This window comes from Aphidius gifuensis, linkage group LG4 (genome assembly GCF_014905175.1).
Source record: "Aphidius gifuensis isolate YNYX2018 linkage group LG4, ASM1490517v1, whole genome shotgun sequence".
Taxonomy (NCBI): domain Eukaryota; kingdom Metazoa; phylum Arthropoda; class Insecta; order Hymenoptera; family Braconidae; genus Aphidius; species Aphidius gifuensis.
The window spans coordinates 16,680,754-16,708,046 of record NC_057791.1 but is presented as its reverse complement, the minus strand read 5'-3'; the positions used below and the strand labels follow the sequence as shown (position 1 = coordinate 16,708,046).

Genomic DNA, 27,293 nt, shown 5'->3' with positions numbered 1-27,293 from the left:
CATTTGTCTGACTATATACTGGTACATACTACTGATACTTATTATCTCGCTTAATATTATTATAATAAATTTAAAAAAATAGAATAAAAAATGCATTTATATAAAGAAAAAAAAATATATATATATTAAGTTTATTTTATTTACATATGTAAAAATATATATTTGAAATAAAAATATGTTGTATGAAAATTGTGGATGAAATAATAGGCCACAATATATAAATTTAAATATTTACAAGCTTAAAATATAATATGGCTTTTATAAAAAATAAAAAACTTAATTCACATGCAGTGTGAATACAAGTTTTTGACGCAGAGGTGGTTTAAGAATTGTGTGTTGGTCCTTCGATGGCTGGATAAAGCTCACTCAGTTTTTCTTTTTTTAATAAAATAGTAGGAGTATAAAGGAAAAGTAAAGAAAAAAAAGTATGTTTTTTTATTTTTTGATAGAAATGAGAAGAAAAATTGAAAGGTGAAAAGCAAGAGGATGTGAGAGAAATATATACATTGGTTGAGAAACGCGCGGACGCGATAGCAGTTGTTGGTAGTGGTCTCTCTATTTCTCCCTCTTTTCTCATTTATGTCTGCATGTCAGGTGGTGGGTGTTACGATATAGAGAGAGAGTGAGAGAGAGAGATAATACAGTGGGAATGGTAAAAGCGAATACCGGTGTATTTACTAATAGTGGGGGTTTACGTACGGGTATCCTTCGTATTCCGAGGGTTTCCAGGCAGCGGCAGTCCACGGCCCGGGACAGGACCAGGCCTGGAGATAAAGCTCTCTCTTATTACGTGTCCACATGTATGATTGTAACGTGGATTTTAAAAAAATTTGTGTCAGTTGATTTTTATCAGTCAAACATTAAACATTTATCAGAAAAAAATAAAAAAATTTCTTTTTTTCTTATTTAAAAATTGTGTTAAAAATTAAATATGTATTTTTATTTTTTTTTTTTGTTTTTAAAACAAGTGTAAAATTTTTTTGAAAATATCAAGAGCAAAGTGTTTTTTGTTTTGTTTAAATTTTGATTTTTTTTTTTTTTTGTGTAGTGATATTTAAATAAGTGCAAAATATTTAAAACAATAAAAAAAATATTATTATTTATTTAAAATGAAATTTTAATTTTAATAAATTTTTATAAATATATTATTTTTTGTTTTTTAATGGTGAAAATTTAAAGAGAAAAGAGATATGTATGGACAAACTGATGGTCGTATATTTATTTGATACTAAAGAGTAAAAGATTTGCTGAGTGAAAGATCAAGGAGGTTTTTGCGAGAGGATAACATGAGTGACGAGACTACGGTATCAAGCTGCGGGCGCACGTGCACCGCACGAGGAAGTTACGAGGAAACGACGACAACGTCGAGGCGTTGCGACGATTTACCACGTTAGAAACGAAACAGCCCCAGGGCAAAAAGTCTATTTTTTAAAATCCACACACATATCAACCCCCCTCCTAACATATCATCCTTCAAATCCTATTTTAAAAAAAATAAATGATAAAAAAATAAAACTAAGCAATTTATAGCCAGTGTTTTTAATTTATTTTTTATATTATTATTTTTATTTTAAAATTTTTATTATTATCTTAAAATTTATTTTTATCCTATTATATTTATTATTTTTATTATCTCTATTATGTTATTTTATTTTTTCCATCAATCCTCATTTATTCAATCCAATGAGTCATTTGACTGCATATCGTCCAGAAAGGACACAGTATTCAGACTATATTGACGCTTTAAAAAAAATATAAAAAGTGATAAAATAATAGTAGTAATTATTGAAGATAGTAAAATTGAAAAAAAAAAAAAAGTGTTGGAAGACATTTAATGGACGTAGGAGGGATGAAAGGCAGCGGAAGTGAGACTGGATCATCACCGGTCAATCGGACCATTAAAAAAAAAATTTTACAAATATTTTATGTTATTATTATTGGTCTTATTGATCATGCTATTGGATACGGAAGTTCAAAATCATATTTACATCAAGGTTTTTATAAAATTTTTATATATATTTAAAATTGTATTATTATTTTTTAATTATACTCTACCATCTGTAGAATAAATTTGATATTTTTTTTTTTTTGAATAAACTGCGTTATTTTCTTCTAATACTTTTTTTTTCTTTTAACTTTTTATATATTATTTCTAATTTATTCCTAATTGTCAATTCACTGATGCTATTTTAATTACGACCTATTGATTTGAATTAATTTCAATGGCATTGAAGGTTTTTTCTCTCTTTTCTTTTTGATAAAGAATATCGAGTATTTTTATTTTGGTGCTTCTCGGGTTAAAACAATATATACGATTAAAGAATGAAAAGAATGATGATGAAGAAGAAGAAAGAATTGGAAAAAAATTGGTGAGAATGAGGGTTTTAAAAGCAATATCGTATCTTTTTATTTTTTTTTTTTTTATTTTATTTTCAAGTTTTTTTTGTCTCAGTGGGCTTTCTTCGCTCTTCGACTCCTCAGGATTACACGGTACATTGCGCCAACGAATCTCAACCTATATCTACTGATGCGATGAGTTTTTAGCTGCAAATCGATTTATAAATAAAAAAAAAAAATATATATCTGTATTGCAATACATACCCTGACAATTACAAAATGTCTTAGTCATCATCAAATAAATTTTTCAAAATACTAATTTATTTATCATTTTCATTTGAGCTTATCAAAAGGTCAGATAACATATGAAATAACTAAACTACCACTGATACATTATTCATCAATAAAATCAATAATTAATAATTATTTTACTGTCTTTAGTTGTCATATTAGTTGAAAAATAAAATATAATTTTTAATAAATTACATTTATTCATCAAAAATTTAATTACTACAAATTGTTGCAAATTCATTACACAAAATTTCATCAAATATTTAATCAAATTGCGTAAATTTTCTAATTTTATTTTCATTCAATCACATAAACTTAATTATTATTTTGATGTCTGACTACAGACTGAGATGAACTACTTACATGAATTAAAAACGACAAGTAAAAAAAATGTTGATAATTAAAATTGATAATAATAAAAATAACAATTAAAATTATTTAAAATTATTTGTAATATTAAAATCACTTGATCATTAAAATCCTTTTTTAATTATTCAATGAAAATTCTTTTTTTTTTTCAATGAATTTCATTGTATAAAAAATTCGTTGAGCCGAATTTAAAATAACAATTTTTCAGTCTCAATCGGCAACCATCAATAGTATCGAAATGATCATTATATTTTGCATTTTTTTTCGATAATGTAATTGCATTTTTTTCATTGAAATAATGGCTCATTAATGATTTTATTCAATCGATGCTACAAAAGAACGAAATTTCTAGTTTATTAATGAAATTATCAAAAGTTTATTTTTGGTTTATGAAACGTAACGCATTTATCTAAAGATTGATCAATTCATCGATGTTTAATGAGCAGTATATTAGCTTAATACCAATGCAAATAATCTGTCATTAATTATAAAAATTTGGAAACAATAATTGGTTATTTGAATTATAAATTATTTTCAAAATATGGTTTACACCCAATGATACATATGAGGTCAAATAAATTAACTATGATTTTCCAATATTCTCCAATATGTTTATATGTGGTAAATATTAAAAATTTGTAATATCATTCGTAATTAAATTAGTATTTTTTATGTAATTCAACAATTTCTTTTTATTTTTTTATGCTTTTTTAAACTATTCAATTAATTTTGGTTTTGTAATGAGTCTTTTTTTTTCCACGATTTTATAGATTTAGTAATTTCATTTTAATTTAAATTGTGAATGGAAAAAAAAGTAAAAAAAAAAAAGAGATGATGAACAAAAGCTATAAGCGAATGTGGTCTTAATAATGATGAGTAAATTAATCAGGGGTTTTTATGATGTTCACTCGGTGTTCATTTATATAGCTATTTTTTTTATTTTTTTATAATATTTTTATTATTATATTCTCGAACATTTTTACTGGCTATTAACTCGTCTGCTTAAGAATTATATGATTACCAAAAAAAAAAATAAAAAATAAAAAATAATTTGAGCTTTTATTACAATTCTATACAATTTTTTTTCCAATTTACCGAAATAAATTCAAAATAAAATCTTTCTAAAATTTGATGGTTTAATTTTTTTTATTCAAAATTATATGTTTCATTTATTTAAATTTTAAATTTAAATTTTCAAATAATTCATAAAGACTGATAAAAAAAATTTGCATAATTTGAATTATGTTTTTTTTTTTTTTCAGTTGAAGCTTTATTTTATTTCTATGTTAATTATGATATTTTTTTTTTTGTTATTTCTTAAAAGATTGTCTTTTCAGACTTGTAAAAAAATATATAAAGCTACAAGATACATGAAATATAATAATAGTAGCAATAATAAATGAAAAAGGGAAAAATGATACAAGAAAATAGTGAGTTCGGTGTGGTTATACTAATGGTTTAAATTCGTTTCCTGGGAAACCCCATTTCGTTAGAGACTCTACCAGAGGGACTAGCAAATGTACTAATGGAAAGGTGGCGCTGTACTAAAAGTCCCGTTGGGTTTCACCCTTTTTCTCCAGTCCCATCGCATTTCTATTTTCTCATTTTATATATATAGACTACTTGTGTTACTTTTCACCGTTTGCCACCTTTCTACATTGCTTTTATTTTTCCTTTTTTTTTTTTTCATTCACTGTCTCTCGATTCGATTCCACAAGGACCTTTAACTTTTTTCAAACTTTTTTTTTATTATTGAAAATCCAGGATATATACTTCACAAATATTGAATCGTACTAGTCCACCATATAGAAAATAAATAGTAAAATAAAAATTCTAAAAAATGCCAAGTTAAATTGATATAAATGTTTAAAATTTTAATTTACACAAATAGTATTTTTATATGCAAAATAAATATAAATCACTGCAATGCATTAGTAACTTTTTTTATTATAATTTCTTTTTTTTTAAAAAAGCTATCTCTATTTGACCCTTTTTTTTTAACTTTTAAATTATTTTTTGTTTTGCTTTTCTCTCGACAGTAAAATACAAAAGCCAATGTTAAATCTACAACACTATTTTATACTCCCCTCAATTAAACGTGCAATGAATACTAAAATATAAATTGTATTACATTTTTAAATCACTCGTCCACACTATGCATTTTTCATCATAAAAATTACATAGAATTTCAAATAACTTTTTTTTTGCTATTTTATATATTTGTGTTATTTTATTTTTTTTATATTATTATTATGTTATATTTACCTTTTTTGAGTGTTGGCTTTGGTATTTATTTATGTTTAAAAAAAAAAAAAAAGTTGCAAAAATGCTTGCACTGCATTTGTATGTTTGAAATAATAAATAAACAACAAAATTTATTGTGATATGAAGGGTTATGAAGAACTGAAAATTGTACGGTTAAAAGTCATTGAGAAAGTTGAGAGGTACAAATATACAAATAAAATTTATATATATTTATTTTTATGTATGTGTGTATGAGGGAAAAATTTTGGATGGGATGCAGAAAAAAAAAAAACAACAACAGCTTGACGCTGTAAACTGCAAATACGAAAGTGGATATTTACGGGAATGAAACGGAAAAACGATTGCGGGAAGGGTATAGCATTTATTTATTTTTATTTTTATATAATATATATATGTTGAGGCTGATTGTATAGCACGCGAAAAGAGCCAGCCACTCTTCCATAATGGATTTATATTTAACGCTCACCGATCGTTTTAATCGCTTGCTTCCGATACGTTGGACGATTCTTTGAAACGAAAAAAAAAAAATATATATACATAAATATAAATGATATAAATTTGAAAAATAAAAAAAAAAAAACAGAAGAAAGAATGGAAAACATATAAAAACTATACGAAGAGTAAAAAAAAAAATGAAATAGAATAAAAAACTAAGCCAAAAGTATTTTCCCTCGAGATACAAAACAAATTGTTTCCAGCACGTAAAATCCCATCGCAACGAATTTTACTGCAAATACTTTTTTTTTTTTTTTTTGTCGTTGACAAACTTGCGTTCAAAACTTTTTTATCCTTTATTTTATTCTATACATTTTTTATATTTAAATAATTTTTTTTTGTTTAATAAATTATATTTAATTAATGATTGAAAAATTGAATGAGACATCAGGTGTTGTATTAAAGAGGGTTTATCGGTAAATCAGTAGAACCAAGTGAGCATTTAAAAACTGAATGAACGTTCTTTGTTGTCACTTTCACACCACAAAAAAAAAAATTACTGAAAAATATATATAAAGAACCTCACTGACAACTTTAACTCTTTCAAAACAAAAATAGACAAAAAAAAAAATTGACTTTTTTTTACTTTTTTTTGTTTATATATAAATTTAAAAGTTTATAAAAATAAAAATATTAACAATATGCTCTTCAAAGACTAAAGCAAAAAAAAAAATATAATATCATCAAAGATTAACAGATAATTTTGTAAATTAATTTCTCTTTGATATTTAAAATATTTTGTTAATTTTTTAAAAATTATATAAACAAAATTTCACAAAAATTTTCGACATACCTGTTGCCCCAAGTGTGATTATCAATGTACACATGTGTATGTTATACATATACATCATTCACATCCACATAAAACTCTTTTATATATTTTTTTTTTATTTTTTTAAAACCATTTTATCCCACTTTGTAAAATTTGTCTGACTGCATACGTGGATAATCTACTGCCTATATGAACCTCGTTTTTTTTTTTCATTTATTTTTGCTTTCTTTAGCCAGTAATTCATCATGTGAAATAAAATATCTCATTAAGAGTTAAAATTCAATATGAATAAAATTTATTTTTATATTTTTCATCAAATTTAATTGAAAATAAAAAATTCAAATATATATATTGATTAAATTTTTTTTTTTTGAATAAAAAGGAAAAGGTTATAACGAGGGGGATTGATAAAATAATATGAGATATGATATAAGCTTGTATTATCCAAAGTGATGCTTTATAACGTCTATAAACGAGAAAAGTGAAAAAAAATGTCGAGTAGAATTTTCATGGTGTGTATATTGTGTAGATACAATCCCTCGGTATTTTCATTTATTTTTTTTTTCCTTTTTTCTTTGGCATTCACAATGAAATGATGAAGCAAAAAGAAAAAAAAAAAAATGAAAAATAAAATATGAAAAAGAGTGTGTCTTTGACTTTTCTTACATTGTATAAAAATACATATACATATATTTTTATATTTCATTGTTGATGTGGCTTATCCATAGATTTATCGTTCTTAGGGATTAGATTGTCCGTTGCGCTGGCTTTTACTGAATATATAAAAATTTATTGAAAAAAAAAAGCAACAGCCATATTTTATTGTTCTTTATTTATTTATTTTTATCAACATTATTGTTTGTGTGTGAATGAAAGAAAATATAAATAAATAAATCAATGAATAAATGAAAAGTTGGTACACTTTGGTGGAAATTCACTCTCAAGATATATCAAAATTCAAGAGAAAAAGCTCTATTTTATTCTTTTTTGAATATTATTTTTCATTTTAAAAAAATATGAATTGTTGAAAAAGTAGATAAAGATGCTGGAATAAATTTTTCAAGTATGAAAATAATAAATATTTCAATCGATTGAGACAAACAATAAAATCACTATTTTGTTGAATTTTTTTATTACATAAGCTTTTTATATTTTTATTATTTTATCTTCTTATTATTATTCTTTTTTTTTTCTCTCAACGGTATACATTTAAATCTGAAGAAAAAATTCCACATGCATGAACACAAAATAATATAACACATATTTATATATTTTATTTTTTTAATAAAATGAGCAAATAAAATGATATAAATATGAAAAAAGTAAAAAAAAAAAATGGAAAAGAAAAGAATGAAAAATAGGGAGAGAAAAATATGGAAGAGAAAAAAAAATTGTTCAGTGTAACATTTTTTGCTGGTGATATTTTCATCGTTATGTATACCGTTGATTTTTCGAACCGGAAAATTCTACGTTACCGATTTCCGGAGGAAGAGTTTGGCATACAAGGTTTCTCATAACCGGTGGCTATATGATATATATTTTTTTTTATATTTTATTTCAAACACACAGATTGTCATATTATTGAATTTCCATTTTGTTGGTATTTAATAAAATATATAAAACAATTTTATTTTTCATAAAAAAGTATAAAATTTATATCAATTATTATTTTTTTTTTTTTATATTTCATTGAGCTTTTTATTTTTATATGTATATTATATTGATTGAAATAATTATAGAAATTAAATGATTTATAGCTCAAGAAAATAATTAAATGTCAAAACTTTATTTTTATTTACTAAGATTTTTTGATTTAAACAATTATTTGAAAATTATAGAAAATTTTATTTGAAATATAATATATCAATCATTTTGTCGTTAATTTAAAACTTTTTCATAATTGCAAATTGTAATTTGAAATATAAATAGCACAAACGAATAACTGATCTTTTATTAAAATTTATATTTTTTTGTTTTTTTAATTTTATTATTATTGTAATTTATAATTAACAAGTTTCCATGATTATTTCGATGCTTTTATTTATGAGCTTATTGCCGAGTGTATAAATTAAAATTGAAAATATTAAAGCTTAATTTTAAATAATATAAATTTATTATAACTATTTCTATTATTATTTTAATTATTAAAAAATATTATTTATTTTTAAATCAATGTATAATTTACTGTACAAATATCGAGTAAACTTATTTTGAAAAATCATTTAAAATATTTACTCAAGTAAAAGTTTAATTAAATTTTACAAAGGTGGATTGCAAATTTTATAAATGTTTTTTTTATTCAATTTCATATTTTAAAAGTATATTTTTACTGTAAACTTACGTTCATCAAAATAACATATTTAAAAAATTTCAAACCAAGTAAAAAAAAAAATTACTGTCATTCAAATTTATTTTAAAAAATGTGAAGCCAATTTACAATCAACTTATAATTATAATAACCCACAAAGAATTTCATAACCCAAATAGAAAATAAACCAAGAAAAATGAATTCTAAAATTATATCACAAAAGTATATGTCAATTTTACAAAAAAAAAAAATAATTTTTTTTTCAATTTCTATTTTTATTCGTCAACACATTAATTATTTATTTATAAATAATTTATACATTTACTAAAAATATTATCCACCAATAGCGGTATTGACAATTTCCGCTATTAATTTAACTTTGTTTAAAAAACATTGGATAAATAATTATATCAAGTCAATTTCGATGCACAACTTCTTGGCGGATATTCAAGTGTGACATTTGTTACTGCTGAATAATTTGATGATTTTGTGAATATATTTACCAAGAATCAAATAAACTATCAAGTCACGAAGTCAAAATACATATAGTCTACAAATATAGTGCACACACTTGCATAATATGCTAGCGGATTAAAGTGAAAGAAGGGGAAACAGATAGGTACGTGTTGCGGATGAGAAAATTAGCGTTGCACAAGAATATTGCAATTGCATGAGAGACATATATAAAACAAAAAAAAACAAAAATAAAAAAACAGTGAATGAAAAAAAGAAAAGAGAAAAAAAAGAATGCTTTTCAACGAGGATGCTTCGTTTCGTGATTTATCAAGCATACACTCAATTCGCTGTTATAAAAAGAAAAAAAATAAAAAATTATTATTTTGTACATGTGGAGAGAATACTTGTTATTATTATTATGATTTTTTTTTTACGTACTTTTATTTATGATTTTATTTTTTGTCTTTTTATATATGTATTTTTTATATTTCATACACCAGATTTTTGCAATTTTTTATCCGACAGGTTATTCCAACAAGCACTCAAATACACCTCGTAACTCTATTGTTGTAAAATCGATTTTATGTTGAAAAAAAAAAAAAATTATTTATGTGTATATGGAGGGTGTAAAAGAGGAGGAAGATAAGGGTTACATAGTTTAGATCAAATTATTGTTTAACTACTGCTATTTTAATATTTAAACTTTTTTTTTTTTCATGTATGTTTGTGGCTTTTTTATTTTTACTTTTATTTAATTTTATTTTTAAGCAATGGTTTTGGTTACACACGCGATGCTTTTATCGGATTAAGGATAGTTACTTTGAGTTATTTTGCATGTTGATAAATTGCTGTATATATGGTTTAAAGATTCATGAATATAAGTATAGAGTTTGAAAATAAAAAAGTTTTATTTTACTGGGTTTGTGGGTTTTGAAGTTTAGACCAACTGGATAATATATAATTGTTTTTTAAATTATCTTAATTATTTTTAGATTATTAGATTAACCAAGTATAGTTTTCGTTCAATGAAAATTTTTTTATTGACTTGTTGGGATAATTGAATCATCCAGATTATACAGAGTATAACATCAATTTTTTATTTGTTTATTTTTTTTATTAATCATTGATAATTTATTTTATTTGTTTTTATTTGTATTATTGTTATAGAAATATATGGAAGTGGGCCATCTTTTGTTCAACCAGTTGGCAATCAAACTGCGGCAATTGGCCGTGAAGCAGTATTCTCTTGTTACGTTCGTAATATTGGAAAATACAAAGTAAGTGCAACATATTTATCCATCAATTTAATATTGTGGTCAAGCTATTGTCTTATTTTATTTTATTATTTTTATTCTTTTAAAAATAACAAGTTGTAGTGATATGTCCCGACACTTTTAAAACACAAAAACCCTTTTATTTCTTTTTCAAAACATTATCCACAATTGCCATCAGACTTTTCTATGTCATAAAGTCTCATATTCATTTTTTTTTTTTCATTTATTTTTACAACTTTTAAATTTACCCTTATGTTCACGTATTATACAATTTTATTTTTATTACAACATTAAAATTTTCTTGATCAAAAAATGATTAGATATATATATTTTTTTTTTAGTATTCTACAGACACATTCACATGTGAAAATAAAACTCTGTTAATTTTGTCACTATGACTCTTTTTTTTCACGTTTTCACACAAATTAAATTTAAATATTTAAATTTATTTTTTATCAATTTACATTTTTAGTTTTTTTATAAAGTTTTCAATGAAAAAATATCAGCATTTTATTATTGAAAAACTTACACTTTGATGTTCGCAACCATGTCTGTGTTTATTTCATTGACGTAAATTTTCTTTGTAAATGTAACTACAATGACTAAATTTGAGAATTTTATTTTAACATTATGTTAAAATTGAATCTAAATGAAAATTAATTGATAAATGTAAATAATATGATAAATTATAATTTATAAATAATAAATCAAATATGTCTGGATCATAAAAGCGTATAGATATTTAAATTGAGATGGTTATTGAACATGTTTGATGCTAAAATTTATTTCAGATAAATACAAATTAATACCCTATCTATACTGATTGAAAATTAATTTAATTGAAAAGATTTTATAAAATTAAAAGGTTTATTTATACATAAAATATTCCATCAATTATTAATCTAAATCATTATTAAAATTTATCCAAATGATTTAATTAAATAAAAGCCATTTGACTTGCTTTTCCTGAATGAAAAATTATAAATATAAAAATTTTATTTAAATTTAAAAATATAGTATATATTAATTAAAATTTTTAGTTAATAATAATGAATAAATAAATATTTTTTAGATAATAATTTGATGATTTAAATAATGTAATATAATTAAAACAAGTGAAAGTTAATTTGAACATTGAGTAACTTTGTTAAACAAGTTTACCGTGTAATTATTATCCGTAATTTACAATGAAATTTGATGCAAAGAAAAGTGAGAGAGAAAATTAAGAAGATAAAGAAAAGATGAAGAAGAAGAAGAAGAAGTATCATTTGTATATTGCAATGTATCAAAGTAAAGATAGAATAGTGAAGATAACTGGTAAATCGGATTAATTGTATATTATTGAAGTGGGCCATAGTATAAGATATCTAAGAGTTTGTAGTTTGAGGAGTTTGCGGCTGGTAACATGCTGTATTTGAGTAATTCAATATATATCTAAGCTCTTGATATTACATATTATGATAGATACAAGTTTGTATATATTTGTATATATACATGGTCCAATGTTATACATTGGACTTTGAACAAGGATACAACACAATATATATGCAAAATATGATTTGTCTGACTACACGTTGACCTATATCCCTTGTTTTCACTGTCATAATTTATTCTTAATAAAGACATGGAAAAATATAACAAAAAAATAATATTTTTTCATTTAAAAATATATTATTATTATTCAAATAATAAATAACCTATCTTAAATTACAAAAATAATAATAATATACACTAATTTCTATTCAAACAATTTTTTATATTAAAAAAATTTTTGTATTATTTTCATTTGAAATATATATTTTTAACTATTTTTTTTTTTTTCTTTTCTCATTAGAGATTTTTTATTTATAATTACTGTGTTATTTTTTTTATTGTTTAATTTATATTTTTCATTTTGATGATTTTTATTTAACAAGAATAAAAATAAGGATATTTGATAAATTTATTTTTATAAATTCAAATTTATTTATAAAATTTTTCTATTTTATCTAGTTTTTTGGGAAAAAAGTAATAAAATATATAGCTAAAAAAATTTCCATTAAATTATCGTCTGAAGACAATTTTTATTCTGAAAATCTAGACGTGATGAAAAAATTCCAAGAACAGATTTGAATTCAAAAGTAAAAAATGTCGTAATGATTTTATTTTTAGAACAAAAAACGGACAAATTTTGTCTTGCCATGTTATTGGTAAATGGTATTTATTTAATTTTTTTTTTCTATTGTTTTTTGTTGCAGGTGGGATGGCTAAAAACGTCAGATCAAACTGTATTGTCATTGAATACAAAAATAGTAACTCACAATACACGTATAGCAGTTTCATATGAAACTGGTGGATGTTCAAGTTTACCTAGTATTCCAATGGGTATTCACAGCGTGACCGGTAACAATCAAGTGACTGACGAGGGAGTTAACTGCACGTGGCGACTTCATATACGACATCTAAAAGAATCTGACAGAGGATGTTACATGTGCCAAATCAATACAAGCCCAATGAAATCAGAGCTTGGTTGTCTAGACATACTTGGTAAGAAAAAAAAAAAAATAAAAAACAACCCTAATAAGATATAAAAGAATTTGATAAAAACAAAAAATAAAATTTTAAAGAATTTAAAAAATTTTACCTACTAAAATAAACTTTTAAAATTCCTTTTTTTTTTTTACATGCTTTAAATATTTTTAGTTATTTATTTGATAAAATGAAAATAAAAAAAAGTTATATAATCAAATTTTTTAAAATTCCAAACACTATTATCATAATTTTATTTGGGTGATGAATTTTTAAGTTACTTTTCTTTTTTTTTATGATAAAATTTTCATATTAAATTTATTGGAATTGTTATATTTTATCTAGACGATATGAAATTTTTTATATCAAGGTGGAAAAATTGGTTAATGTGTCAAGTTGGAATCTAATAAATTTATTTTTGTCTAATTACATTTGCCGAGAAATAAGATTTTTCAGGTCATAAAAATATTAAATATTTCAAGTATATAAATTTCTTTTATTTACTCGATTTTTAAATTCAAATTCGCGATATATTTTTGTAATTATTTAATCATCAATAATCAATTAATTGTAGTTTTTTTTTTTATATAAATTTTATATGATATATTAATGAAAAGTATAAATCGAGAGATTTTTTTTTTTTTAAATAAAAAAGTATATATTCTTCGTCATTAAATAAATCATTATAATTGAATTTTTCAAACTTTATTTTTCTTTAGTGTCTTAAATCATAAAAAAAAAATAATAATATTTTAATCAACTTAAAAAATTATAATTGTGTAATCTAATTAAAACTTTTTATAATCAATTTAAAATATTTTTATAACTCAAATTTTATGTATTAATTAGTATCAATATTTCAAAAAAATCTATTTAATTTACTCAAAAATTAATATTAAAATTAAAATTATACTTTTATAAATATTTTATAATTTTAATTTTAATATTTTATCAATTTTAATAAATTTTAAAATAAAATATTTGCAAATGATGTATTTTTAGGTCTTGAAAACTAGAATATTTCATCTTCAAACCTTTTTAATCAAATTTAAATATTTTATAATTAAATAAGAAATTTAATCTTTTAAATAATTTCAAAAAAGAAAATCATATTATAATGTTATAAATATTTTAATAAATTATAAAAAAATAACAAATTTTAAATAAATAATATATTAATCAAAAAAACAAAAAATAAAAAGTTAAAAATTTGATTAAAAAATAAAAAAAAAAGTTCTAAAACATTGACATATTTAAAATTTATGAATCATGCAAGATAGTACATAGCATATATGCACAGTGGTTACTCAAATGTACTTGAAATTTCAATATATGATCGTTGAAGAGTGCAAGCTTTCCAATATCTATATATACAGTAGATTTGTACGTGAAGCTTCTGGGCAGAGATGTGCACACCAAAGTGAATATGCGAGTCGCATTGATTGGCTTCGAAGTCTTCACTGTACAAATCACACAGTATAACAAACTAAAACTCTTCCCATACTCATCCACGTTATCTCTCCCGTTATCCCATACACAAATAAATATATATATATTCCATATTGCTCAGCATATATGCACATCCATATATTTCAAGTTTATATAAATGTGAAATCCACTGTATATCAGTGTATGAATTTTAAGAGAGATGACAGATTGATAAAGTGAAGTAGAGCTAAAATATATATATGATTCATCCCTAGGCATCACGTACTATCTACAAGTTATGTATGCAAAATATGTATGCAATTTTGTATATGTATTTGTCAATATATATTTGTGTGTGTGTGTCAATACCCAATGGTATACTAATGCAAAAAAAAAACATAAAAATCATAACTATCTTGTTTGTCATTTTCATGTTGTACGAGTGTTTTTTTTTTTTGTAAAAAAAAGACAGATGCTGACACAACAATTGATATTGATTATTAATATATTTTTTTTATTTTATGGAAAATTTACAGTACCACCAGATATTGTTTATGGTGAAGAGACAAGTAAGGATTTATCAGTATCTGAAGGTGAAAATGTAACTTTAAATTGTCAAGCAACTGGTAAACCAACACCTCGAGTATCTTGGAGACGTGAAGATGGACACCATATTCTCATTAGAAATTCAACTTCATTTTCAAGTTTGTATAAATAATTTTGTATTTGTTGTATTTCAATTGTTTAATTTGTATATATATATGTATGAAATTCAAATTTACTGACTTTTGAAGTTACTATATATATTCTAAAACCATTTTCACCATCAGCATCACTAGTTTATGTTGGTATTCTCAATCTACTTCTCTTTCCAATTTGATTTTCTCTCTTTCTACTTATACCACTACAATCTCAGAGGATTCCTCAGTTGACTAGTAATTTTCGCTTACCAACATCAAATCAAATCCCACGACAGGATCAACAATTTTACGAGTTTGTTGTTTCTTGTATAATATATATATATATAACATGATGATTTATATTCACAAACATAAATTTGTTATTTTGTAAATTCAGTGCTACTTGGATGTATTTTTATTATCAATATTAAGTATTTTTTTTTTATGTCTATGAATATACGTGAAGCCTAGAAATGTCTCTGGAGTCACATGAAATGGAATCATCTTTATGCACAATTTTCAACACAACATTATCGTTATTTTATGGACTTTGTCGACAGCATACTGTAGCGCACTTTGCGTGTTCATTCTCTTGAAACAAAAAAAAAATAATACACACACATATTATAAATGTAAAAAATAAAAAAAATTTACTGTACAAAATTATTTCATGCTGGTGTAGTCATCCCCTTTTTTTTTTTTTTTCTATAATTTTATTTTCTTTCACAATCGTTTTCTAATTTTTTCATTTATTTTTTTTTTTTCTACATGTTTTTTTTTTTTTCACTCGTCTTTTCGACAATGAATAATTACAAAAAAATTTAAAATAATTTTTTTATTTTTTACTTTGACTCAAAGTAATGCAAAAAAAAATTCTTGATATAGTGTTGGGAGAGATACTTTCAAGTACTCTTTTTCTCTGGATTTTAATATATTTATTTTTTTTTTTAGATTTTCGGTTTTTCGCTTTATGAACTATATATATTTAAATTTTTTTTAATAATTTTTTTTTTTTTTTCATCTTTTTTGTGGACTGCAGACCGCAGGGAAAACTATATAAAATAAAAAAAAGTATATATATTAGAATGAAAAAGACACGATGTGCCAAGGTAGTTTCTCGCTGACTCATCGAGCATGCATTGCACGAAAAATGTCCAGAACAGTGCTGGAATAAACGTATATATTATTATATGGATTTTTCGTTGAATAATCGTCTCGAGATCGAGTGAAGAAAGCAAACTCAACGCGTGTACTATTCTACCTATTAAAACTATCTCAATTTTATTCATTTTTTTATTTTATTTTTGCCACGAACAAAACCAAATTTCCTCATTCTCTTCCATGAACATGTTATATAAATTTACTTTATTTTTTATAACTATTATTTTTATCATACCTTCACTAACTCAACACTCATTGCCTCAAGCCACATCTCATTCCTCACGCTTTCCATTTACAAAATCGTTTTTCAATGAATTTCTCTCACTGTAACTCTTCATTTTTTTTTATCTTTAAATTGAATGTATAATTTTACCCTTGAGCACAATGTGCTCACTAGAATGAAAACACAAATTAACATCTCTTTTACTCATTACATAATTCGAAATAAAAAATATATATATACATTTAAAAAAATAAAAGTAACAAAGAAATAATTCAATTAAAATTTCATCAAATGATAAAAAGTATTTTTTCTTTTATTTAAACTAATTTAAATTTAATTTATAAATAAAAAATAAAAACAATTTAAAGTATATTTATAATTAAAGTATAAAAAAAAAAAATATTAACAATATAAAAAATAAAATTGGATAATAGTTCAAACAATTTAATATCCTAGGATGAAAATTGAAAACAAGGGATTTGTAAAAGTCAAAAAAGTTATAGAGCGTAAATTCAATACACAGTGGATATATCCACACTTTATTCTGTATAAAAAAAAAATAAATAAATAGAGAAAGAAGGAGAAGAAAAAAAAAAAAAAGGAAAATGTTGATTATGCAGTTCTATGATCTCCGATAGAAGAGAGTAAAAAGGATATAGACGTAAAAAAAAAAAAAGCTCTTGATATATATGTATATAAAAACGTAGTAATGTAGATAGATGTAACGATAATCTTACCCTTCAACTTGGATGTGTGTGTATACACATAGAAAATGTTACTGGTTTTTCCTTTGATAAAGTTTTAAGTAAAGAGAAGAAGCTCCTTACATAGGCTGTCGTTGAGTCCGAACGGATTCAACCTAGCATCTAAAACTACTTCTTTTAAATTTATATATAACATCTCTATTTTACCATCCAACCCTACACACATACTTGTATTTACGACACTTTCTAATACTTGTATATACACAAAATATATATAACCATGTGGATCATCAAGTTCTAAAGTTGGACAAAACTTGTAATGTAGAACAAGAAAGACAGAAGTAATAGTTCCTTGGGTACTTCTAACTCGCACTTTCCACCCCATCTATTGAGACTTTTAAAATAAGTAAAATTATTTTTTTTTTTTTTTTTTTTTTTAACTTTTTAATTTATCTTCATGAGAGCTGGTATCTTCTATGTTATCAACAAGTCAAGTTAGAAAATTCATCCTTGTATTTAGTACAGGCAAAAGTATCATTCTCATTTTTTTATAAAATTTTATATCCAAAGTTTTTTTTTGCTCCAGAGATTTCTATGTACTTCAGTGTAGTTATAATTAAAAAGTAATAATTCTTTTTACTATATAATTATTTTATTTTCTAATAGGTATTACTTTGACTGATTAAATTGGTAACTTTTGACTTGAAAATTCTGTAAATTCCATACGAAATAAATTTACTATTTTGTATGTAGAAATATTTTTTTTTCATCCCCTTAAGTTTTGAATTTTTTAGAAAATCTTTCGCATACGCAGAGACACGTTGTTTTGTGGTTTTATTTTAAAATAGCATCAACCCTCTTAACCGTGAAGAAAAGAAAAAAAAAAAGCTCTAAATTTTCCAATCTTAAATTATATATACATATAAAGAAACCCTAGATTTCAACATCCGTCTTGTCACATTTTTTTTTTCTTCTTTCGTTACTTTTCGAGGGTTAAAACTTGTAACTTATTTGCACTTTTTTATACAATACACTTGTCTTCATCGATCTTTTCAACGAATTTTCATCTTTTATTTTATTTATAACATATACACAAAGAATTTTAGAGTATGTGCTTAGGTGTAAAAGTAAATTTACAAATATAAAAAATAAAAAAAATTATTCACATCAAATTGAATGATGGGTAGAGAGAAAATACATAGAGGAGAAAAAAAAATATAGGTATAAAAATCGTAAAAAAGTTGACAAAAGATAACGAGAAAATAGTCCATGGGGAAAAATAGTTTTAAAGTTGTTATAGAAAACAAAAAATAAATATATATTGACAGGATTGTTTATTTATTATTTTTTTATATTTGTTTGAAAATAAAATAATACGCGCGTGTCAAGCCACACGCAACAACCGTGGAGATGCTTATTTTATTTATTTATTTTTTCACTTTAAAAGCTCCTTTTTATTTTATATATATTTTGTTTTTTTTTTTTAAATAATATTTTACTTTGTAAATCCATTCATGTTTCGATTGAAAAAATATAAATAAATGAAAGAAAAAGTAGATAAAAGGGAACTTTTTTTTTTTCCTATTTATTTCTAGATGGTATATTAAATTGGTTGAACTGTTTGTATAAAGTCGAGCAAGCTGGTAACTCAATAGAGCTTCTTGGAAACTTGAGACTCTCTGATAATCCTTCATTTTTATTTTAATATTAAATTTATTATTTTTTAATATTATTTTTAAACTGCGGTAATTAAATAACAACAATTTATCAATTTATTAAATTTATTTATCATATTTTATTTATTTATTTTTAGATCGTAAAAATATCCACTTTCAAACAGTGGAAGTTTACAATGATACAAAACTACAATTTTATCGAGTTGACAGACAACAAATGGGAGTTTACATGTGCATTGCAACAAATGATGTACCACCATCAGTCAGCAAACGTGTTACCCTAGAAGTTAATTGTGAGTTATTTCATATTTAACATATTATAAAATGCAAAAACAAATATAAATAATACCAATTGACATATTTTATCACGGAATGATTTCATCAAATTAATTCCAACTGACATATTCATATATTTAATTTAATTTTAATATGAATGAATAAATTTTAATACGTATTAATATTATTATTAAATATATGAAAAATTTTTCAAGTTGCACCTGTCGTTGAAGCACCAACCCAGTTACTTGGTGGTCCAGTTGGTAAACGAATAACACTGGAATGTACAGTTGAAGCACATCCAAATACAATAAATTACTGGCAACTTAATGAAACTGGAATGTTGTTAGATGGGTAAGAAAATTATTTTAAAATTTAATTAAAATATTAAATAATTGAAAAATACTTTTAAAAGTTTATATTAAGATGTAGAAAAAATAAATAAGTTAAATAAGTCCAGACATTTTGTTGCTCGTTAAAATTGTTGAGTTAAAAAATGTAAGTTGAAGAAAAAAAAAGGGATGAGTGAAGAAGGTCTTGTCAACATTAGCTTTGTGAAAATAAGGGCCAAAGTTTGACTACTTAACCACCAACTTCTTCTTATGCTTTGCATGGTCTTAAAACTATCAAAGTTAATTTTCATATAAACAGAATAAGATATCAGTTTGTCGTAGTTGGATAATTTTTTTTTTTCAACAAACTTTTAATATACTTGAATAAATACATATTGTTATAATTTAATTTTTAATGATATTATTATTAATTATATTAATTTATATTACAGGCCAAAATATGAAATACGTGAAACAAGAATTGGTTATAAAATTAAAATGACACTTGTTATTAAAAAATTTACACAATATGATCCTGGTAATTATAAATGTATTGCTACAAATAGTTTGGGTAAAGGTGAATCATCAATACGTTTATATGGTAAGAATTTAATTTTCAATTTTCAATTGTCAATCAAATTTTTAAAATTAAAATTATCTTAGCTATTGTGTTTTATTTATTTTTCACATCTTATTTTAGATCTTAAACTTCAAGATGACATATCAATAATTGGAGGTAAAAAGAAAATTTTAATATGATAAAAATATAAATGACATTTAAAAAATAAAATATATGGGTTATTATTTTATTTAGGACTTGCTGAAGCCGCACGAGGTTCAAGTAATGCAACAAATTTTCATCCAAACAGTCTGATCTATATCACACTTGGTGCGTTACAACTGCTTGTACGAGTTGCATGTTCACGGTGAATGTGGTTACAACCAACTGTGTAACATGCCGTAGTTGTTACTGACTCACTTGCTAACTAAAAAAATTAAAAATAAAAAACATTAAAATAATAATTACATCTCCAAAAAAAAAAATACAAATTAAAATAAAAAAAAAAGAAACTTATGCCATTTAAAAAAAATTCATTCAAAAGTTTTAATTTATACAAAAAAAAAAAAAAAAAAAGATTAATTTATTCTTGTCATACAAAAAATAAAAAAACTGATAAATATTATTTTTTAATAAATATCGTCAATTTATCGACATTGTATTTTTAACTGTGCCAAAGACGAAATGAAAATTAAAAAAAAAAAAAATTATATCACTTCTTGCATATCTAATGATAATAGGTGTGTGGGTTTTAACAAAGTACATCGAGAAATTGGAACACGATAAGTACACATAGATATATTATGTAAAAAAAAAAAAACGGCCTTTGCAAGTATATCCTTCGGTCTAAACTCTAAATAATCATCTCTTTTTAACGATCAATTTATACGTGAAAAAAAAAATATATAAATATAAAAAGATATTGTGAACGATATAAAAAAAAAAAAAATGATCGTTTTGGTTTGCTCAGAAAACTTATGATCTCAAAAAAAAAAAATGAATGAGAATATAAAAATGAGTTTGCATATTGCGTATATATTTAATGACAATTTAAAAAACATAATAAAATGATAAATAAATTTATTTACAGCCACGAAATGGTTATATTGGATTTTATGATTTAAACAGTTTACGAATGGTTAGCATATGCAATGCATGAATGGCTAGTTAAATAGAAAAATAATATTGAGAAATGATTGTGTGTATATACACGATGTTTGTGTTTGTATGTTTGACTTAAAAATATACATGAAATAATTTTAAAAAAATTCATGTATACTAAAATAATATTTAAACATGTAAAATGAAATAAATATTTTTTTGTGCTTTGCACATTTGACTGACACCCAGTATTTTAATTAAAATAATAATAACTCAATTAAATAAAAATAATAATGATAAATAAATGTAATACTTTTCATTATTAAATAATAATTTTTAGATACTGTTGATATATAAAAGAAGTTATTATATCAATTTAATTGTTTATGTTAATTTTTTTTTTAATTATATTTTATTTGTTTTTTTATTGTTTGTTTATTTAAATTTTAGAATGTAAAGTTTAATATATAAATTACTTAATTAAGAAGAGTCTAATGTACATTTTCCACTCAAACAACGCCAATTTAATCTGTATGAAAATTTATAGTTCATTAATATGTATGTATGGAGTAAAAGAAAAACACAAATATAATTATAATAATAATGCTACAATGTTGTAAGAAAATGTGCAATTAAATTGTCAATGAAAATAATGTTTTTTGAATTATAGTTAAATTTTTTGTAATGTCAAAGTATTTTTGAGTTTAAAAGTATATAAAGAGTATATAATTATAATTTATAAATAAAAAAAAAAATGATAATAATAATTAAGTATATTTGAGATTTCTTTGTTTTAATTATTTACCTTTACCTTTGTTCTTTTTAATCAAAAATTCATTTATATTTTTAAATGAAAGGTTACTTATTTGATGAATAATAAAAAAATTCCTTCAACGTTTAATTTATTTTATTTGTTTTTTTAATTTAATTAAATTTTGCAATATAATTAAACCAAATCTTAAATTTAATTTGATTATTTTTAATAATTAATAAATTATTCTTAATTGTATTTATTCTATTTACATTTCATATAGTTTTTTACGTAAAATTTTACCAATTGGACTTTTTGGAATTTCATTAACAAAAACAACATGTCCCAATTGTTTGTAATCAACAACTCTTTCTGCAACGTAATTTTTAATATCATCTTCTTTAATTTGTACATTTTTTTTAGCAACAACAAATGCTTTTGGAATTTCTCCATAACGTTCATGAGGAACACCAATAACTGCAACGTCTAAAATTTTTTCATGTTCATGCAATATTGTTTCAAGTTCTGCTGGAGCTACTTGGAAACCTTTGACCTTGATGAGTTCTTTGAGTCGTCCAGTAATCCATAAATTTCCATCTTTATCGAAACGACCTAAATCTCCAGTTTTTAGCCATTCTCCATCCATGATTTCCTCAGTGGCTTTTGGATTATTCAAGTAGCCTTTCATTACCTGAGGGCCTTTTACAACAATTTCACCACATTCATTGATGTCTAAATTTTTTTGATAATTATCTCCACATGTACCAACAATTCTTGCACTTGTTCCTGCCACTAAATGTCCTACTGATCCCCATGGACTTGATTTAAAGCCGAAAGAAATTACTGGTGATGTTTCAGTCATACCATATCTAAGAAAAATAACGTAAATAAATTAAATATTACAAGAAAGCAAATATATAAAGTCTATAAATTCATTAAGTATAAGATATAAATTATACCCTTGACAAAATTTGTTATTATCCCCAAATTTATCTTGAAATTTAGTCATAACTTCGGTATTTGCTGTTGCTGCTCCACATCCAATTTTCATATTATTTCCAATATGTTTTTTTGTAAATCTCTTGTCATATGTCATGAGCTGAAGTATTGGTGGAACAAGAATAAAAGATGTCACTTTATGTTTATTGAAAACATCAAAGAGATCATTTGATGTAAATGGTTTTGGCATAGCTATCAACTTTACACCATGGCTGAAATAATTTAAATACATATATTAACTGAATTAAAAATATAGATTGTATACGTTGATATAATTAATTTTTTTGAAATAATATTTCATCATACCAAAGAGCGTTAGTGATGACATTTGTCAAGGCATAGATATGATATGCTGGCAGCATCATTGGAACAATTTCTTGATAATCACCAAGAGCAGGCTCGATTTTCGCAGTGTCTGCAGTTTGATTTGATTGACACAAATTACTCACGATATTTCTACCAAATAAAAAACAAATCAGTATATCTATATATATATATATATATATAAATTAATTATAAAAATTTTTAAAGATAATAATTACTGGTGTGTAAGTTGAATTGCTTTTGGCAGTCCAGTTGTTCCACTACTAAAAGGCAAAAAAACAGTATCATTTGCAGCATCAATAATAATTTTTTCACCAGTTTTTTCAAATTCAACAACACGATCATCAACAAGATCTTTCAAATTAATTGTCCCAGCTGGTGCTTGGCCACTTCCATCCTCAACAACAATCATTGGATATCGTATTAGGCTTTTTTCTTTGATACTATCAGCAACATTTGAATATTTATCTGGCACTGTTACAACAACCACAGCCCTTGAAGTAACTAATTGATGAGCAATTTCTTTGCTATTGTATGCAGGATTTATAAATGTTATCTGAAAAATAAAAATAAACAATTTTAGCTATTTCATTTAGAAAAATAATAGATAATTTATAAATAATCAATCATACTGGAATTCCTGCTTCACTAGCACCCATCAAAATAATTATATATTCTGGTATATTTGGTAAAACGACAGCAATACTTTCTCCAGATTTTATATTCAGTTTTCTCAATGACGTGGCAAATCTTCCACTGAGTTTTCTCAATTCCCCATAAGTGTAACTTCTCTCGGTTGCTGAACAAATCTATAAATAATACAATGTATAATTAATAAAAAATAAATAAGGCAAAAATTAAATTTAAAATGAATACATACAACTGCTGTTTTATTCCACCACTTGTTGACATCCTTCCAAACGTATTCATGAAGACTCATGTTTTCAATAAAACCCTGTAACTCTCCACGACATGAATGATAAATTTTCTTTTCATCAATAATACATGTTTGATTTGTATGTTGATGATAATTATTAACAGAAATATTAATAAGTGTTTTTAAATTTTTATTTGTTGATAAATGCTGAACTCGCCAGCTGATTAATTGTCGAAGCATTTTTTATTTTTTTTTTTATTTTATAACGATGTAAACACAGGACAGTGGCTCGAAGTTGACTAAAAAACCAGTTTCAGGTGTTCTTATGATTTAGGAATAGACAGACACAACAAGGCTAACACAACAACACAAAATAGAAATAGAAATAGATAATTGTAGTGGGGGCACAGTGCCCTGAGCTCCCAAACTATCTTTATTTAAAAAAAAAAAAAAAAACACGATAATAATAATTAAGTATATTTGGGATTGTTTTGTTTTAATTATTTACCTTTACTTTTGTACTTTTTTAATAAAAAATTTACTTATATTTTAAAATGAAAGGTCACTTATTCGGTGAATAATAAAACATAAAAAATTCCTTTAACGTTTAATTTATTTTATTGATTTTTGTAATTTAATTGAATTTTGCAATATAATTAAATTAAATCTTAAATTTAATTTGATTATTTTTAATAATTAATAAATTATTCTTAATTGTATTTATTCTATTTACATTTCATATAGTTTTTTACGTAAAATTTTACCAATTGGACTTTTTGGAATTTCATTAACAAAAACAACATGTCCCAATTGTTTGTAATCAACAACTCTTTCTGCAACGTAATTTTTAATATCATCTTCTTTAATTTGTACATTTTTTTTAGCAACAACAAATGCTTTTGGAATTTCTCCATAACGTTCATGAGGAACACCAATAACTGCAACGTCTAAAATTTTTTCATGTTCATGCAATATTGTTTCAAGTTCTGCTGGAGCTACTTGGAAACCTTTGACCTTGATGAGTTCTTTGAGACGCCCAGTAATCCATAAATTTCCATCTTTATCGAAACGACCTACGTCTCCAGTTTTTAGCCATTCTCCATCCATGATTTCCTCAGTGGCTTTTGGATTATTCAAATAGCCTTTCATTACCTGAGGGCCTTTTACAACAATTTCACCACATTCATTGATGTCTAAATTTTTTTGATAATTATCTCCACATGTACCAACAATTCTTGCACTTGTTCCTGCTACTAAATGTCCTACTGATCCCAATGGACTTGATTTAACACTAAAAGAAATTACTGGTGACATTTCAGTCATACCATATCTAAAAAAAATAACGTAAATATAAATTAAATATTACAAGAAAGCACATAGATTGAGTCTATAAATTAAATATACCCTTGACAAAATGGGTTAGTGTCTCCAAATTTATCTTGAAATTTCGTCATGACTTCGTTATCCACAATTGCTGCTCCACATGTAATTTTCATATCATTCCCAATATGTTTTTTTGTAAATCTCTTGTCATATGTCATGAGCTGAAGTATTGGTGGAACAAGAAGAAAAGATGTCACTCTATGTTTATTGAAAATATCAAATAGATCATTTGATGTAAATGGTTTTGGCATAGCTATCAATTTTCCTCCATGACTAAAAATAATTTAAATATATAAATCATGTGTTATTGACTGAATTATAAATATATATGTTGATAGAATTAATTTTTTTCAATATTATTTTATCTTACCAAAGAGCGTTAGTGATGACATTTGTCAAGGCATAGATATGATATGCTGGCAACATCATTGGAACAATTTCTTGATAATCACCAAGAGCAGGCTCATAGATTTTAGTACTGCCTGCAGTTTGATTTGATTGACACACATTACTCACGATATTTCTACGAAATAAAAAACAAATTAGTATATAAATTAATTATTAAAATTTAAATAAATACTAATTACTTGTGTGTAAGCTCAATTGCTTTTGGCAGTCCAGTTGTACCACTACTAAAAGGCAAAACAACTGTATCATTTGCAGTATCAATATTAATTTTTTCACCAGTTTTTTCAAATTCAACAACACTATCATCAACAAGATCTTTCAAATTGATTGTACCAGGTGGTGCTTGGCCACTTCCATCCTCAATAACAATTATTGGATATCGTATTAGGCTTTTTTCTTTGATACTATCAGCAACATTTGAATATTTATCTGGCACTGTTACAACAACCACAGCCCTTGAAGTAACTAATTGATGAGCAATTTCTTTGCTATTGTATGCAGGATTTATAAATGTTATCTGAAAAATAAAAATAAACAATATTGGCTATTTCATATTGAAAAAGAATGGATAATTTATAAATAATTAATCATACTGGAATTCCTGCTTCACTAGCACCCATCAAAATAATTATATATTCTGGTATATTTGGTAAAACAACAGCAATACTTTCCCCAGATTTTATATTCAATTTTCTCAATGACGTGGCAAATCTTCCACTGAGTTTTCTCAATTCCTCATAAGTATAACTTCTCTCGGTTGCTGAACAAATCTATAAATATTAAAATGTAATTAATATGAAAATAAACAAGCCAAAAATTAAATATAAAATGTAAACATACAACTGCTGTTTTATTCCACCACTTGTTGACATCCTTCCAAACGTATTCATGAAGACTCATGTTTTCAATAAAACCCTGTAACTCTCCTCGACATGAATGATAAATTTTTTTTTCATCAATAATACATGTTTGATTTGTATGTTGATGATAATTATTAACAGAAATATTAATAAGTGCTTTTAAATTTTTATTTGTTGATAAATGCTGAACTCGCCAGCTGATTAATTGTCGAAGCATTTTTATTTTTATTTTTTTTTTATTACGATGTAAACACAGGACAGCGACTGAAAGTTGACTAAAAAACCAGTTTCGGGTGTTCTTAGGATTTAGGAACAGACTGAGACAGACACAACAAGACTAACACAACAACACAAAATAAAAATAGAAACAGATAATTGTAGTGGGGGCACAGTGCCCTGTTCTCCCCAACTATCTTTATTTTTTTTTTTTTTTACTATTATTATTATTCTAATAAATTTTTATTATATACTCTGTT

At 24.1% G+C, this 27,293-nt stretch overlaps 3 protein-coding genes across 3 annotated transcripts; 1 reads left to right on the top strand and 2 right to left on the bottom strand.

Annotated features, from left to right (window-relative positions):
* Window positions 1–727: 727 nt before the first annotated feature.
* On the top strand, window positions 728–21,472 carry LOC122855317 (lachesin-like). Its single transcript, XM_044156581.1, has 9 exons — window positions 728–1,994; window positions 10,461–10,570; window positions 12,805–13,093; window positions 15,040–15,207; window positions 19,085–19,240; window positions 19,439–19,577; window positions 20,008–20,156; window positions 20,256–20,291; window positions 20,370–21,472. Exons 1-9 carry the CDS (start codon window positions 1,835–1,837, stop codon window positions 20,483–20,485), a joined length of 1,323 nt encoding a protein of 440 aa, XP_044012516.1. The 5' UTR covers window positions 728–1,834; the 3' UTR covers window positions 20,486–21,472.
* A 762-nt stretch (window positions 21,473–22,234) lies between these two features.
* LOC122855316 (4-coumarate--CoA ligase 1-like) lies at window positions 22,235–24,405 on the bottom strand. Its single transcript, XM_044156580.1, has 6 exons — window positions 24,170–24,405; window positions 23,922–24,098; window positions 23,508–23,845; window positions 23,272–23,421; window positions 22,926–23,177; window positions 22,235–22,835 (listed from the first exon to the last, which is right to left on the bottom strand). The coding sequence occupies exons 1-6, from the start codon at window positions 24,227–24,229 to the stop codon at window positions 22,235–22,237; spliced, it is 1,578 nt and encodes a 525-aa protein (XP_044012515.1). The 5' UTR covers window positions 24,230–24,405.
* A 356-nt stretch (window positions 24,406–24,761) lies between these two features.
* LOC122855315 (4-coumarate--CoA ligase-like) lies at window positions 24,762–27,154 on the bottom strand. Its single transcript, XM_044156578.1, has 6 exons — window positions 26,798–27,154; window positions 26,551–26,727; window positions 26,137–26,474; window positions 25,920–26,072; window positions 25,571–25,822; window positions 24,762–25,496 (listed from the first exon to the last, which is right to left on the bottom strand). Exons 1-6 carry the CDS (start codon window positions 27,032–27,034, stop codon window positions 24,896–24,898), a joined length of 1,758 nt encoding a protein of 585 aa, XP_044012513.1. The 5' UTR covers window positions 27,035–27,154; the 3' UTR covers window positions 24,762–24,895.
* Window positions 27,155–27,293: the final 139 nt, after the last annotated feature.

Bases quoted from the DNA above. Each gene is read 5' to 3' on its own strand.
- LOC122855315 (XM_044156578.1), bottom strand. From the start codon at position 27,034: ATGCTTCGACAATTAATCAGCTGGCGAGTTCAGCATTTATCAACAAAT. The intron at 26,475-26,550 runs GTATGATTAATT...TTTATTTTTCAG, and splicing joins CTAGTGAAGCAGGAATTCCA to ATAACATTTATAAATCCTGC. The intron at 26,073-26,136 runs GTAATTAGTATT...TTTATTTCGTAG, and splicing joins GCAATTGAGCTTACACACAA to AAATATCGTGAGTAATGTGT.
- LOC122855316 (XM_044156580.1), bottom strand. From the start codon at position 24,229: ATGAGTCTTCATGAATACGTTTGGAAGGATGTCAACAAGTGGTGGAAT. The intron at 23,846-23,921 runs GTATGATTGATT...TTTATTTTTCAG, and splicing joins CTAGTGAAGCAGGAATTCCA to ATAACATTTATAAATCCTGC. The intron at 23,422-23,507 runs GTAATTATTATC...TTTATTTGGTAG, and splicing joins GCAATTCAACTTACACACCA to AAATATCGTGAGTAATTTGT.
- LOC122855317 (XM_044156581.1), top strand. From the start codon at position 1,835: ATGGACGTAGGAGGGATGAAAGGCAGCGGAAGTGAGACTGGATCATCA. The intron at 10,571-12,804 runs GTAAGTGCAACA...TTTTTGTTGCAG, and splicing joins GTAATATTGGAAAATACAAA to GTGGGATGGCTAAAAACGTC. The intron at 20,157-20,255 runs GTAAGAATTTAA...ATCTTATTTTAG, and splicing joins ATCATCAATACGTTTATATG to ATCTTAAACTTCAAGATGAC.